Source organism: Ursus maritimus, unplaced genomic scaffold (genome assembly GCF_017311325.1).
Source record: "Ursus maritimus isolate PB19 unplaced genomic scaffold, ASM1731132v1 scaffold_34, whole genome shotgun sequence".
Lineage (NCBI taxonomy): Eukaryota > Metazoa > Chordata > Mammalia > Carnivora > Ursidae > Ursus > Ursus maritimus.
This window is the reverse complement of record NW_024426008.1, coordinates 28,670,822-28,687,356: the sequence shown is the minus strand read 5'-3', so window position 1 is coordinate 28,687,356 and position 16,535 is coordinate 28,670,822. Positions and strand designations below refer to the sequence as shown.

The following is a 16,535-nucleotide window of genomic DNA, read 5'->3' as shown; positions in this document are numbered from 1 at the left end:
CCGGCCTGTAGTTTTCTTTTTCATAATGTTTTTGCCTGGTTTTGGTATCAGAATAATGTTAGCTTTGTAAACTGTATTTGGAGGCATTTCTTCCTCTTTTTGGAGGGGGTGGGGAACAGTTTGAGGAGAACTAACTCTTCTTTAAATGTTTGGTAGAATTCACCTGTGAATCCAGCTGGTCCTGGACATTTGTTGGGAGTTTTTTGATTAACGATTTAATTTCATTACCAGCAATTGGTCTGTTCATATTTTGTGTTTCTCCCTGATTCAGTTTTGGAAGATTATATGTTTCTAAGAATTTATCCATTTCTTTTAGGTTGTCCAGTTTGTCGACACATACTTATCCACAGTAGTCTTATGTAATCCAGTGTATTTCTGTGATATCGGTTATTACTTCATTTCTATTTAATTTGTTTGAGTCCTCTTTTTTTCTTGATGAGTCTTGCTAAAGGTTTCTCTCTCTTTTCAAAGAACCAGCTCTTGGTTTCATTGATCTTTTCTATTGTTTTTTGGTTTGGGATTTTTTTGGTCTCTACTTCATCTTTTCTGCTCTTTATTATTTCTTCTGCTTTGGGTTTTATTTGTTCTTCTAGTTCTTTTAAGTGTAAGATTAGATTGTTCATTTGAGATTTTTCTTATTTCTTGAGGTGAGCCTGTATTACTATAAATTTCACTCTTAGAATTGCTTTCACTGTATCCCAAAGATTTTGGACCGTTGTGTTTTCATTTTCATTTGTCTGCATGTATTTTTTATTTCCTCTTTGATTTCCTCATTGACCCACTGATTGTTTAGTGTCGTATGTTTTCTTATTGTTGAGTTTTAATTGCTTGTATACTTTGGATAATAGCCCTTTAACAGATATTTTCTCCAAGGCTGGGGCTTATCTTCTAATTCTCTTAACCATGTCTTTAGCAGACCACAAGTTTTTAATTTTAATGAAAATCAGCATATCAATTATTTCTTTCATGGACTGTGCCTTTGATATTGTATTTAAAAAGTCATTGACATATCCAAAGTCACAGATTTTCTTTTATGTTATTTTGTAGGAGTTTTATGGTTTTGTGGTTTACATTTAACCCTATGATCATTTTGAGTTAATTTTTGTAAATGGTGTAACATCTGTGTCTACATTCTTTTTTTTTTTTCACGTGCTCGTCCTGTTTTCCAACACTTTATGTTGAAAAGACTGTCTTTTCTCCATTGAGTTACCTTTTCCCTTTGTCAAAGATCAGCTCACCATATTTATGTGGGTCTATTTTGGGGCTCTCTATTCAGCTTCACTGATCTGTTTGCCACTACCACACTATTTTAATTACTGTTGCTTTAGAGTAAGTGCAGAAATCAGGTATTCCCTCTTCTTTTATCTTCTGGAAAATACTGTAGAGAACTGATATAAGTTCTTTCTTAAGTTTTTGGTAGAATTTACCAGTGAAACCATCTTGGTCTTGTGCCGTTTTGGGAAGTTATTAATCATTGACTCAATATCTTTAATAAATATAGGTCAATTCAAATTGTTAGTTTCTTCTTGTGTGAGTTTGGGCAGACTGCATCTTTCAAGGACTTGGTCTTCTTAACCTAGGGTATCAAATAGATAATGGGTCAAAAAATAGACAATGGGTCCATCTCATTTAGGTCATCAAATAGAGTTGTTTATAGTATTCCTTTATTATCCTTTTATCCACTCCTAGTGATGGCTCTTTCTTTCATTTCTAATATGAACAACTTGTGTTTTCTCTCTTTTCTTAGTTAGCCTGATTAGAGACTTATGTATTTTAGTATTTTTTTCAAATTACCAGCTTTTGGTTTCATTAATTTTTCTCTGTTGACTCCTATTTCCAACTTCACTGATTGCTGATCTTTTATATTTCTTCTGCTTACTTTGGACTTACTCTTCTTTTGAGAACTTTTAAGGTCTACTCTCTTAGCAACTTTCAAGTATACAATATTGTTAACTATAGTTACCATGCTGTACATTAGATCCCCAGGACTTACTTATAACCAGAAGTTTGTACCCATTGACCACTTTTACCCATTTCCCCCTACTCCCTCACCCTTGCCCCTGGCACCATCAATCTACTCTCTTTATGAGTTTGGATTTTTAAGATTCCACATATACGTGAGATCATACAGTATTTCTCTTGCTCTGCTTTATTTCACTTAGCATAATACCCTCAGGGTCCATCCATGTTGTCACAAACAGCAGGATTTCCTTTTTTAATTGAGGAATAATATTCCACTATATATATATATGCATATGTATGTATTTATAGATTTTAAATATTTAAAAAATTTAATTCCACCATAATTCACACACAATGCTAGTTTCAGGTGTACAATATTGTGGTTCAACAGTTTTATATATTACTCAGTACTCATCCTAAGTGTGCTCTTAATCTCTTTCACTTATTTCACCCATTCCTCCCACCCACCTCCCCTCTGGCAACCACGCTTGTTCTCTATATTTAAGAGTCTGTTTTTTTGTCTTTTTTCTGTTCATTTGTTTCTCAAATTCCACATATGAGTGAAATCATATGGAATTTGTCTTTCCCTGACTTTATTTCATTTAGCATAATACCTTCTAGATCTATCCATGTTGTTGCAAATGGCAAGATTTCATTCTTTCTATGGCTGAGCAAATATTCCATTGTATATATAACAGATTTTGTTATCCATTCATCAATCTACGGGCACTCAGGCTGTTTCCATGTGGCTATTGTAAATAATGTTGCAATGAACATGGGAATATAGGTATCTTTTTGAAATACTGATTTCATTACCTTTGGATATATACTGAGAAGTGAAATTGCTGGATCATATTGTAGTTCTATTTTTAATTTTTAAAGGAACTTTTCTACAGTGGCTCCACCAGTTTACATTCATACAGATAGGGACAAAGGTTCCTTTTTCTCCACATCCTCACCAACACTTGTTATCTTTTGTCTTTTCGACAATGGCCGTTGTGACATGTGTGAGTTGAAATTTCATTGTGGTTTTACTTTGCATTTCTCTAATGGTTAGTGATGCTGAGCAGCTTTTCATGTACCTGGCCATTTTAGTATCTTCTTGGGGGGGGGAGTCTATTCAGGTTTTATAACCACCTTTTAAATTGGATTATTTGTGTTTGGTTTTTTCTATTGAATTGTTTGAATACCTTACATATTTTGGATACTAAATCCTTATCAGATATATGGTTTGTAAATATTTCTTCCCGTTTCATAGATTGCTTTTTCATTTTGTTGATTCTTTTGCTGTGCAGAAGCTTTCCAGTTTGATGTAGTATTGCTTGTTCATTTTTTCTTTTTACTTTTTGTGCTTTTGATGTCACACCCAAAAATTTGTTCCCAAGACCAATATCAAGGGGCTTTCCACTCTGGAAAACAGTGTGGAGGTCCCTTAAAAAGTTAAAAATTGAGCTACCCTATGATCCAGCCATTGCACTACTGGGTATTTACCCCAAAGATACAGACGTAGTGAAGAGAAGGGCCATATGCACCCCAATGTTCATAGCAGCAATGTCCACAATAGCTAAATCGTGGAAGGAGCCGAGATGCCCTTCAACAGATGACTGGATTAAGAAGTTGTGGTCCATATATACAATGGAATATTACTCAGCTATCAGAAAGAACGAGTTCTCAACATTTGCTACAACATGGACGGCACTGGAGGTGATAATGCTAAGTGAAATAAGTCAAGCAGAGAAAGACAACTATCATATGATTTCTCTCATCTATGGAACATAAGAACTAGGATGATCAGTAGGGGAAGAAAGGGATAAAGAAAGGGGGATTACCCTTTCTTTACAGAAGGGGGAATGAAACATGAGAGACTATGGACTATGAGAAACAAACTGAGGACTTCAGAGGGGAGGGGGGTGGGGGAATGGGATAGACCGGTGATGGGTAGTAAGGAGGGCACGTATTGCATGGTGCACTGGGTGTTATATGCAACTAATGAATCATCGAGCCTTACATCGGAAACCGGGGATGTACTGTATGGTGACTAACATAATATAATAAAAAATCACTAAAATAAAAAAAAATATCAAGGGGCTTTCTCATGTTTTCTTCTACAAATTTTATAACTTGAGGTTTTACATTTAGATTTTAGATTGATTTTGATAACTGATTTTAGATCTTTTTTCCTAATTATACACATTCAGTGTTATTAATGTCAATCTAAGCACTGATTTCACTGCATCTCACAAATTTTGATCAGTTTTATTTTCATTTGCATTTCATTCAAAACATTTTAAAATTTGAGATTTCTTCCTTGATTTATATATTATTTAGAAGTTTTTAAATCTAGTCTCAGTCTGTTTATGATGCTATAATAATCAGTTTTAATGAGGGGATTTCATTTGGTTGATCATCTATCATCTATCTATCTATCTACCTATCTATCTACCTATCACTGAGAGTACAGTACCCTTAAAGAGACTTCCTCATTTAAAAAAAATACCATAGAATTGGATGCCTTATAACAATACAAGTTTATTTCTTATAGTTCTGGAGTCTGGTAAGTCCAAGGCTGGGAAGTGCCAGCAGATTCAGTGTCTGGTGAGAGCCCACCTTTTGTCCTCAGCAAAAACGATAGCAAAAAGGTAGCTCTCTGGGCCCTCTTTTATAAAGCACTAATCTGACTCATCAGGACTCTACCCTCATGACGTTCTCACTTCTCAAAAGGCCCCACCTCCCAATACTGTCATGTTCAGGATTAAATTTCAATATATGAATTTTGAAGGACATACACATTCAGTCTATTGCAAATCCAAATGTATTTTGGGATTTTCCAGCTATCTTATTATTGAATCTAGTTAAACTTCACTGTGTTCTGAGGGCATATGTTTCATGATTTCTATTCTTTTTTTTTTTTAAGATTTTATTTATTTATTTATTTATTTATTTATTTATTTGACAGAGAGAGAGACAGCCAGTGAGAGGGAACACAAGCAGGGGGAGTGGGAGAGGGAGAAGCAGGCTCCCAGCAGAGGAGCCTGATGTGGGGCTCGATCCCAGGACACCGGGATCACGCCCTGAGCCGAAGGCAGACGCTTAACGACTGTGCCACCCAGGCGCCCCTGATTTCTATTCTTTTAAATGTGTTAATGTGTTCTGGGGACAAGAATGCGGTCGATCTTGGTAAATGTTTCATGTGAGCTTCAGGAGGATGTTGGTGGATGAAGTTGTCTACAGTTGCCAATTATATGCAGTTGGACTGATGGTGCTGTTGAGTTCAACTATGTCCTTACTGATTTTCTGCCTATCGGATCTGTCCATCTCTGAGAGGGGTATTCAAATCTCCAACTATAATAGTGGATTTCTCAAAGTCTCCCTGCAATTCTACCAGCTTTCCCCTCACACAGTCAGACGCCCTGTTGTTAGGGGACTACACGTTAAGGATTGTTGTATTCTTGGAGAACTGATCCCTTTGTCCTTATCTAAGACCCATCATTATCCTTCTAACTTTCTGTGCTCTGAAGTTTGCCCTGTCTGAAATTAGTATAGCTACACCCACTTTCTTTGGATTAATGTTAGGATGGTGTATCTTCCTCCATCCCTTTGCTTTTAATTTTGTGTGTCTGTATATTTAAAATCGGCTTCTTGGGGCTCCTGGGTAGCTCAGTTGGTTAAGCATCTGCCTCCCACTCAGGTCATGATCCCAGAGTCCTGGGATCGAGTCCCACATTGGGATCCCTGCTCAGCAGGGAGTCTGCTTCTCCCTCTGCCGCTCACCCAACTCATTCTCTCTCTCGCTCTCACGCAAATAAATAAAATCTTAAAAAAATAAAATAAAGTGGGTTTCTTGCAGACACCATACAGTAAGGTCTTTGTTTATTGATCCATTCTGAGAGCCTATCTTTTAATTGGTGTATTTAGATCACTGACTAATCTTAAAGTAATCGTTGCCCTTGTTCTTTGTTCCGATTTGTCTTCTTTCTTAGCATAACAATTATGCTTTTTTTAAAAAAAACCTTTTAGTCATTGCCCAACAGTTTGCAAAATATATTTTCAAATAATGCAAGAGGTCTTTTTCTTTTTCTTTCTTTCTTTCTTTGGAGGAGAAGGGGAGAGGGAGAAAGAATCTTAAGCTGGGTGTGGAGCCTGACACAGGGCTGAATCTCACAACCCTGAGATCATGACCTGAGCCAAAATCAAGAGTTGGACGCTTAACCAACTGAGCCACCCAGGCGCCCCTATGCAGGTACACTTTCAAATAACACCATGCCACTTCTCAATTAGTTCAAGTACCTTATAATAACAAAATATTCCTAATTCTTACCTCCTGTCCCTTGTATCATTGCTTTCATCTCACTTCCACGTGTGCTGTAATCATCAAAAACATTATTACTATTATTATTTTGAACAAACTTATTAGATCAATTAACAGTATGTACAAGGGTATTTTTACTTTACCTTTATTTATCCCTTCTCTAACAATCTTCCTTTCTTTATGTAGATCAGAGTTTCTGACCTATGTAATTTTCCTTCTCTCTGAAAAACTTTTACATTTATTGCAAGGAAGGCATACTGGCAACAAACTCCCTCAATTTTTGTCTGAGCAAGTCTTTATTTCTTCTTTATTTTTCAAAGATAATTTCACAGGATACAGATACATAGGTTAGTCTTTTTATTCCTCTCTAACCAGTTTAAATATTTCACTCCGCTCTTTCTTGCTTGCATGTTTTCTAAGAAGTCAGATGTAATTTTTACTTTTCACTCACTACAGGTAAAACCCCCTCCACTCCTCAACCTCTCTAGCTTTTTTAAGGTTCTTTATATTTTATTTTCTGTACTTTGAATATCATATGCGTAGGTGTAATTTTATTTTCGTATTTGTCCTCCTTAATGTTCTCTGAGCTTGGTTCAACAATTTGGGGAAATTCCCAGTTATTGTCATTTCAAGTATTGCTTCTCTTCCTTTCTCTTTCCTGCTGGTGTTCCCCTGTGCGTATGATACACCTTTTGTTGTCCCACAGTGATATTCTTTTCCAGTTTTTTTTTTCATTCTTTGTCTTTGCTCTTCAGTTTTGGACATTTCTACTGACAGATCCAGAAGCTCAGCGATTCCTCAGCTGTGTCCAATCTATTAATGACGTCATCAAAGGCTTTATTACTGTCACAGTGGTTTACCTCCAGAATTTTAAAAATCTTTCTTAGATCATTCCATCTCTCTACTTATATTACCCATCTGTTTCTACATGGTGTCTACTTTTTCCATTACTGCCCTCAATATTAGTCAAAGTTGTTTTAAATTCCTGGTCTGATACTTCCAACATTTCTGCTGTATCTGAATCTGGTTCTGATACTTATTCTGTCTTTTCAGAGTGCGTCTGGTAAGGTGTGGGGAAGAGGAAGCATTCTACAGGCCTACAACTAGGTCTGTGATTAGAGCACCTGTGTCCCTGGGCTCTGAACTCCACAAAGGTTTCACAGGTTTTTTTCTTCTTTTCACCCCTTCAGGTAGTAAAGTATGGCCAGAGGGGACTGGAGTTGTGTATTTCCCTTCCGCCAGGTCTCTTCGGCCATAGTAAAATAGTTTGTCCTCCAGAGGAGGGCTGGTCAAAAGCAGAATACTCTAGGACACTTAAAAATGGCTCCTTTTCCCATTCTGCTGCTGACAGAATCCTGAGGGGACTTTCCTTTGATATTCATAGTGAGACCCCCGTAGAGCCACTGGAGGTAAAACTCATGTAAGCGTGAGAGTCCCCACGACTGGGCCCTCCCAGGCTTTTCACTACACTGAGCTTTCGGCAATCTGCCAATTACAGTTCACGTTTCCCTGTCCAGGTTATAACTGCTCTGATAAGTTGTAATTCTCTGTATCTGTCTCCATAATTTTGGGGACAGTGGTGTGTCCTGTAACCTCACTTCTCTGACAGATCCAAGAAGGGTGGTTGCTTTTTCAGTTTGTTCAGCTTTTCACTTGTTAGGACAAAGTGATGATTTCTAAGCTCCTTACAAGTTGGACCAGAAACTAGAGGTTCTGTTGGAAAATTTTGGAGTACGGATTCAATTTCTCATTATATAAGTCTGTAAGATTATTTCCTCTGGAGTGTTTTTGTAGTTGGTGTGATTCAAGTGACTTGCCAAATCATCAAGGTTATCTAATTTGTTAGCACTGTTAGATTATCTTATAATCCTTTTTATTCATGTCAGGTCATAATATCCCCACTCTTATCACTGATTTCAGTAATTTGAGTCTTCTCTGTTCTTCAGTCTGGCTAAAGACTTGTCAATCTGTCAATCTTTTCTAGGAAATAACTTTTGTTTTCATTGATTTTTTTTCCTATTGATTTTTATTTTTCACTCACTTCTGCTCTATTTACTATTTCCTTCTCTCTGCTGCATTTGGGTTTAGGTTATTTAATTTCTTTGGTGTATAAATGTTGATAGATAGTACTTTATTGTAATCTTTCTATTTCTGTAAAATCAGAAGCAATTTCCCCATTTTCATTTCAGATTTTTAGTACTGCCTTCTTTTTTCATGATGTAAAGGTCTGTCATTTTGTTGATCTTTTCAAAGAAACAACTTTTGGTTTTGTTGATTTTCTCCATTTCTCCTCACTGCTTATTTCATTATCTCCACTCTAATCCTTACCATTTCCTTTCCTCTGGTTGCTCTGGGCTTAGTTCGTTCTCTTTTTCTATTTTCTTAAGGTGAGAGACTAGGTTATTGATTTGAGATCTTCTTTTCTTCTTGGTATCTTTTTTGACCCATTAAGTATAGTTTCATTTACACATACTTGTGAATTTCCCACATTTCATCATTATTCTCAACTTTATTCTATTATCATTAGACAATATAGTTTGTATGATGTCAATCTTTATTGTTTTGTGGTTTACCAGATGCACTTAATAAGAATGTATATTCTACTGTTGGTTGGAGTGTTCCCTAGATGTAGTAGGTCTAGCTGGTTCATGGACCTGGTATTTTTTTTCCTTTTTGATACTGTCTTGTTGTATTATTGAAAGTGGGGTATTAAAGTCCCCAACTCTTGTTGAACTACTTCTCCCTTCAATTCTGGCAGTTTTTGCTTAGTATGTTTTTTAGCTCTGTTGTTTGGTGCATATGTATTTATTACTGTTATAGCTTCCGGGTGACTTCACTATTTTATCATTATATAATATCTTTCCATGTCTCTCGAAGCAATTTCTGTTCTATAGTCTATTTTGTCTGATATTACTATGTGGTTACTGTTTGCATGGAATATTTTTTTTCATTCCTTTACATTTAACTGATACATACCTTTGACTCTAAAGCAAGTCACTTATGAATGCGCAGCTCAATCATGGTGTGAGAAATCAATGCAATTTGGCAAGTGAATCTATCCCAGCTTTGAGTCTCTGTTGTATGCTTCCAGTTCATAATGTACAGAAACACACACAGGCAGCCTGCACGGACAGACTCAGGGTTACCCCTGGGAGGAAAAGTGGGTGCAGAGTGCATAAGAGCTCTGAGGGCTGCCCTTGTCTGCTTCTCATGCAGATAGTGGGTGCAAAGTGTGCAGTTTGCAGAACTCTAGCCAGCGGACACTTTTTTGCACTCTTCTGTAGTGTGCATTACCCTTAACACCTTCGGGTAAACAAATCTTAATTCCCTACTTGACAGTAAAATGAACAAAACGCATCCTGGCATGTGTGTGTGTGACTGATTCTATTGTTCTCCCCTCCTAGGAGGCCCAGGAGGGGGTGTGCTCACGGTATCAATGCAGGGAGACCTTTTCTGTGGGTGAGGTACTGTGGCATTGCCTTTTCCTGCTTAGAAGAAGCTCCGTGTGGGGGTGGGGGGGGGCAATCCCCCCACCTTAGGGACCTGAGTTTACAAAAGCAAGGTTCATAGGTGAATGAGATGAACTCACAAGAGCCAGTGTTCTTGCCCACAAGAAATCTGACAAAATGGTAACACATAGCCCTTCCAGCTCCACTGTTCGTACATGGCTGAAAGGTGAGCACATACAGAGGAAAATCTGATGGCACCCTAACCCTGCAAGATCCCATGGCAGATGACATCAGGATATAGGCACATCTGTTGTCCCAGGAGGCTCCTAAGGGCAGGAGGCAGCCTAGAGCCTCGCCAGGACTGGCAGACAGAGGCATCCCATTATTAACTGTCTCAAAAAGCACCCCGGTGGCGGGGTGGGGGTGGGGGGAGCAAGGAACTCTGTAGCTGCTGGTCACACGATCTGTGTTCACTGTGTGCAAATGTGGACTGTACGTTGGGATGGGTGCCATTTCCTAAATGCAAATTACACTTTGGTTAAAAGCTGACTAAAATTCACACTGTTACAGGACAAAGGCCCAGCTCCATGGCCTGGTACCCCAGACCTTGGGGATGATGACAGTGGCAGCAAGAACCACATCATCAAGTCATCTGTTGAGTACCTTCTGCATTCCAGTTACCTAGGGCTTGATGAAATTTCACAACCTCTGAGCCAAGAACTATCATCCCTAACCTACGGAGGGGAAACTGAGGCCCAGAGAGAACTCAGCCACGGTAAGTGAGCCACTGAAAGGGGGCGATTCAACCAAAGTCTACCTTTGAGCTGAGCTGTTGTTTCCAGCTCTGGGAACCTTTCAGGGGTTGGGGTGAAAACCACTGCAGGGAGATGGAGGAGGCGGTGGAAATGGAGAAATTCCCTCTTGGAAGGGAAGGCCAAGCAGGAGGCCTTTCAGGCCAAATGACCCCCCAACTCCCCTAAATCAAGAGACTGGCACTCCATCCCTGAAATGAAGAGCCACAAGTACAAGAACCCAGAGCATGCTAGGAGTAGAGAAGGCCTCGGCGTCTGTGCTTGTGAGTCAAACACCCCAAATGATGGGACTGGGCCAGAGCCACAATGCGCCACACACATGGAGGCAGCCAAGGGCGGGATGGCACCTGCCCTGCCCACCCCACTGCCAGCATCTCCTCCTCCTCCTCCAGATCTGTCACGGGCTGTCTTTTCCACCTCTTCCAGGGGCCTGGTGGGGAGGCATGGGCCAGCAGGGGAGGAAGATTCCTTCTAGCTACTGAGTTAGAAAAATGAGTCTCTTTTGAAAGAGGTTTCAAGCTGAACACGGGTTCCAGCAGCCGCTACTCAAGCCAGACGGGCATCATGAGAGGAAGGAGCCCTGCAGCAACCACAAGGCAAGGGGTGAGACCTTGGGTGGAGGGAGATGTCCTGGGAAGAGGCCAGGGCAGTGAGGCCTTGGCCTCGGAGAGCTGCCCCAAGGTTTGGGCAGTCCCTCAGGCCTCAGACTGTCAGAGAAACAGTGCCAGAGTGTCCCCAGGACTTCCTGTCCCCTCCGCCAGGATTTGCTCCTTAGCTCACACCAGGATAAGCTCAGCATGCCTCAGAAACATTCCTACAGGTGAACATGGCTTTGCACGGACAAACAGGTAACTCTTATTGCCTGAATCCATTCATCCCTGAGTTCACAGAGCAAGAGTTTGGACAGCAAATGACCCCACATTATACAAATATCTGCTCTTGCGAGAGGATAGCGTGAAGGCAGCGTGCTCTCACTGCCACACTGCTGGGTGCTCACGACACCTGAGGCCCACTGCCGGAGGCGTCCCACACCTCCCCTCCTGTCCATACCTCCCGAAATGGGCCTCAGGCTGCCTCCAGTTCCTACCACCAGGGTTACTGATAGGCTGGTTTTGTTGTTTTAGGTACTGGAATTACGATGCATTGCTGGACCCACAGTCACCTGGAGCAGGGGGTCAGAGCAGCCACAGAGAACAAGTCTTGTGCTTTTGTATTATTCTTTATTTATTGGTCCTACCAACGAGACCCTTACCAGGCCCACTGTTCCTATGTGAACTGGCTTTGCAGACATTCGTGCCGCATGCCCGTGTCCCAAGTCGAGACCGATGGCTCCTTCCTACTCTTTTTCCACGCTCTGCCTCATTTTCTCAGAGTATGAAGGCATTTTTGTTTGTTTGTGTCTGTGTAAAGGTTCCTTGGCAGGAGAACATGCATATGATCTTAAAATAAAGACAACATTCTGACACTAAGGTAATGCACAGAAAAAAATACAGTACTCAGACATCATTGCAAATAAATACCCATACAGATGACGTTGTCGTAGATGTAACATTATTTCTTACGAATCAACACTGTAATAGAAGGTAAAAATAGGGGTCCCTACAACTAGGAATAAGAAATGCTTATTCCAGGAAACAGAATTCTTTTATCCTTGCTACTTATATATTATTATAATTTGTCCTTTACTTTGGAGGAGGGAGGACACTTTCTTCCTCTGTGAGTACCAATTTTACCGTAAGCACAGCCTCACTCAGCAAACCTGACAGGACGCGGCCCTGGATTGCTGAGGGGCTTTACCGAGTTCTGTTTCCTGAAATTAACAGTGATTAGTTACACCAAGCAAGAGAATAGAGCACGTCTCTTCCTCACATTTGCAAAGAACACTATGGCTAGCCCTCACCCCAGCGCACGAGGCCGACAGCGCCGGCACCCCTGCCCCCGCTCTTCACAAACGTGGCATGCTGCTCCCCGCTTGCTTAGCTTGTCTCTCGGGCCCATTTGGTTCCCAAAGCACACTCAACGTGTGTGCTCACTTTCCTTTTCTCAGCCCCTGAATTTGCAAGGATCTGCGCGGTAAAGAATCACTGACTAACAGAATTTTGCACAATTGCTGTTTTCTTTCTCTCAATGAAGATGCCCAGGTTCACATATGAAGGTGTGCGTCCGTTCACACCTACTGGTCCACACTGGCCTTCAACTTTCCCAACTAGCTCTTCACTGTCCATTTTAGAGCACGTACGATGCTGGGACACCTCCCTTAACTGATGAAGGCACTACTGGCAATGATTACTAACAAAAAGGCGTTGAAATAGAACACCCTAAAAATCGACGACTGTAGGATTTTCTAAGTGTACCACAATATGGCACAACAACCAGAACAAAACAATTCCAATTTGGAATTTCACTGGTACAGTTGCATAAAATTCTGTTAATCAGTCATGCTTCACAATGTCCTAAAACCCAGAAGATTCTGGAATTTGTAGGTAATACTACTCACTCAATAATTTATCTTTTTGTTTTCAAGTGCCTATTACTGTTTAACCAGAGCAAAGGTCAAGTTTTCTTCTTGTTACATTAAACTATTCCTAAGAATAATAATAATACAATATGAAAAACCCCAGAATCGGAATACCCTGGATTTCTTAATGAACATGGCATTTAAAATCTGTAATTTCAAACATGAGCCATAATGCCGTAAAACCTAAAAGGCAGCTGAGCCACAGCGTGGATACGTTTTGCTGAGCTCCTTGCCGGGTCGAGGCCTTCATCTAAAGAGTCTAGAGCTACACGCTAGGAAAACACATCCATGCCACGTGCTGACGTCAGATCAACACGGCGGGAGCTAAGACGGCGCGCTACAGGACCACGAGACAGACCACGGCATCTGAGACCGTCTCTATGGGAGGGAGTAAGGAAGCAAATATAATATCAAAATATCAAAAGTGCACAGGTTGATCGGATAAAAAGGGCATCTGTAAGAGGGAGACCCCGGTGTTGAGCGTTTCTAGCGGGTTTCTAAGCGAGCCTGACGGCCGCTGTCCAAGCAGATTCTTCAGCGCGGTACAAAGGCCTTCCAGGCAGCAACCGGCGGCATTCTCAACATTAAAGCTTTCTTTTCCTCTGCCATTAAACACTCAGGGAATGCTAACTTGGAAAGAACTGCAGTGGCATATCCAAACACGTTTCTAAGTGGACTTTTAGGCTGCCCTTCCTTCCTCTGCGTGGGCCCACGGGAGGGGGAGGGGCTGCAGTGTAACAGGGCCGCGGCCGAGTCCTCCCCGCAGCTACTCTACAGCTGAAAACGGGAGAAAACAAGACAGCGTTAGAACCGGCACCAGTCAGACAACCGAAGCTCTGGCCGGGTGAGGACGTGGCGCGTTAGTGGGCGGCAGAGAAGACCTGCAAGTGTTAGGAGGGGCCACCAGCCCTGGTGCCTCGGGAAGACCCCTGCAAGTATGGAGAGAAGCGGCGTGCCAGGCTCGGCAGCGGGCAGAAGCGGCGTGCGGGGCCAGCGGGCAGCCATGCCCCTGGAAGACCTGCTTGCAGAGAGGACGGCCTGACCCCTCCTCAGGTGGGAGGGGAATCCGAACGAGACCCGACGTCCCGTCAGCAAGGCAGCCTGGAGCTGGGCACTGGCACGGCCTGGCCCGCATCTCCCTGCTTCGGTAGTCTGCCAAAGCCAAGGGAGTCTGTGCAGCACCTGGAGTCTGGTGACCGAGACGCGCTTGGGAACCGAGGCGAGAGCTGTAAGAGGGGCAACGCAAACCCCCTCTGGAACATGGAGAGATCAGGCAAGGAGCCCTTCTGGGAAAGGACGGAAGCCTCGTATCCTATAGCCCCCATGGGCAACAGGGAGAGAAATACTGCAAAGTCCTGCTTCTGCACATGGGACCTCAGGTGGCCTATGCATGCCAGCTCTGGGAACGGAGAGTCCTACAGCTGCCTTTGCTGCCCGTCCCCACGTCTGGAACTGCACTGACGAGGGGGAACCATCCCCATCCTGCGTGCGTCCTGGACCAGGCCCCAGGCCATGCGGGGCTCCCTCCCCACACTGGGCTAGGCTCTGGCTACAGATGTGGGAATCCCTCATTTTAGCCCATCCACTGGGGGTTTCCAGAGCCCTGTTCTGGGGGGTCTGATGATGAGCAGAGGCTAAAGAAACCTGTCCTGAAGGCTGGGACACGCTAAGTACAAAGGACAGGCTTCCTGTGAGGACAGGGTCTGGCCAGGGACTTCAGAAGTTTTTCTCACGAAAAAACCCCAGGCCTTGGGCCTGCCAACGTGTCACCTCACAGGCCACCAGACAGCCGTGCAGATGTCAGAGAGAGAGGCTGAGCCTGCTGAGCTCTGTGCCCGGCGAGTATGAGCAGTGCCCGGGGCACACACGCGCCCAGGCTGGAGGACGCAGGGCTCGAGGCTGCTGTGTTTCTGGGCTTGGGGGAGGGAACTCTGTCCCAAATGTGATGTGCGGTGAGATTCCGCACCAACTGCAAAGGAATTCTCTGTCAACTGTGCCGAGCTCCGTGCGGCCTCCGACGCTGCGCTTAGTGCGCGGGGCGGAACCTCTAACACTGCTTCTGGTGCTGGGGCAGAGCCACTGCGCTAGACACATGCAGGGAACATGCAAGTTTCACCTCGGGTTCCGCCCCCACCCCTGCAGGAGCCCGCGGCACACAGGCCCCGGAAGGCCCCGGGTTTGCAAGGACACGCGGCTCTGACCCACCTTGACACGCCCTCCCCCCACCATGAGAGCAGCTGCTGTGAAGGGTGGTCCCGAGGGGTGAGAACAGACACAAAGCTCACAGGGTCCAGGTGGAACAGCGCGCCGCCTCGGCCACATCCTTCCCTCTGTGCATTAGTCACGGTTAAGACCAGCCTAGCACCGCGGTCCCACTGCTGCTGGGTTAGTGGAGGTGAAGCGGACAGGTGACGTGCGGCAGGGTAGCTGCAGCTGCGGCCCCGTGGCCCTAATCGCAGTAAATGTTATACTTCTCGCCGCAGAGCACCTGGGTGGTGAGCCCGGCGCCCTCGGCCCTGTCGCTGGCACAGGCGCAGGTGTGACTTACGCTCGGGGTGCCCGGCTTGGCCTTGGAAGCGGCCTTGGCGCGGCCCCGCCGGGTCTGCTCGTGGTCCAGCTCGAGCAGCTCCAGCCGCTGGGTGAGCGCCAGCTTCTGCTGGATGGCCATGCGCAGCAGGGAGTTGAGCGTCTTCTTCTCGTCCTCCGCGGCCGCCAGCTGCCGCTGCATCTCATCCAGCTGCGTGATGTACTCGTCACACCTATGGAGGTGCCAGAGGCAACAGCGTGGCTGAAGCAGCCGCAGAGCACACGGCACACGTGGCTGAGGACCCGCCCGGAGGGCCTGGGCAGGCGGGCAGAGGGCAAGGGGACTAGGAGGAAGCGGCTGGCCCTCAGGCTTCCCCTGGGAAGGGCTCCCCAGCTGGTTTTCACTAAGGGAGATGGCAGCTGCCCCGCAAGCTTCCAGATGGCTGAGGGGCACCGGGTCCTCACGGGTAAACCCAAACGCAGGACTTGGCTTGTTTCAGATCGGTGTGTGCACACAGTAGGTGCCTGGTAAGTCACCAAATGGCTAACGAAGAGTCTGGGAAAAGCACATGTGGACGTGCCCCCTCCTGTCATCTGCTTAACTGGGACCTGTACCCCCTCTCTCCATGGAGCTGGGAGAGAAACACCCACTCCAGGTGTGTCCCTGAGGGAGCCAGCAGTGGGCACGCCTGTCCCTCACCTCCACCCGCCACGGTCCTCCCTCTCTGGGGGCCAAGGGTGCACTGCCAAGTTTGTGATCTCAGGTTATCTGAGAAGCCAAGTTCTTAAATGAAACAGGTTGCGGAAGTGAGGCTCACCACGCCGCCCCATGGTGAGGCAGTGACTGTGGGGTCCTTCCCAAACTCCTCGCCCAGGAGGACAAGGAGTCTTCAGGGAAGCCTGGAATTTTCTTTCCTTGTCTTTGTTCCTCTCCTACAGCACGAGGAGCAGCAGACCCC

The 16,535-nt window shown here is 44.2% G+C and overlaps 1 protein-coding gene across 3 annotated transcripts in view; it reads right to left on the bottom strand.

The window, feature by feature from the left end:
* Positions 1-547: 547 nt before the first annotated feature.
* Positions 548-16,535, bottom strand: part of BICD2 (BICD cargo adaptor 2) — a 53,250-nt gene continuing 37,262 nt past the window's right edge. Inside the window, exons 7-9 of one of the 3 annotated variants that reach the window (XM_040620375.1) lie at positions 15,599-15,809; positions 6,281-6,324; positions 548-1,576 (exon numbers count right to left, since the gene is read on the bottom strand). In XM_040620375.1, coding sequence (XP_040476309.1) covers positions 6,310-6,324; positions 15,599-15,809 — 226 coding nt within the window. In that variant the 3' untranslated portion in view covers positions 548-1,576; positions 6,281-6,309. Of the gene's footprint in view, positions 1,577-6,280; positions 6,325-11,735; positions 15,810-16,535 lie in introns of those variants that run through there. The other 2 variants (XM_040620376.1, XM_040620374.1) reach the window with 2 other exon arrangements.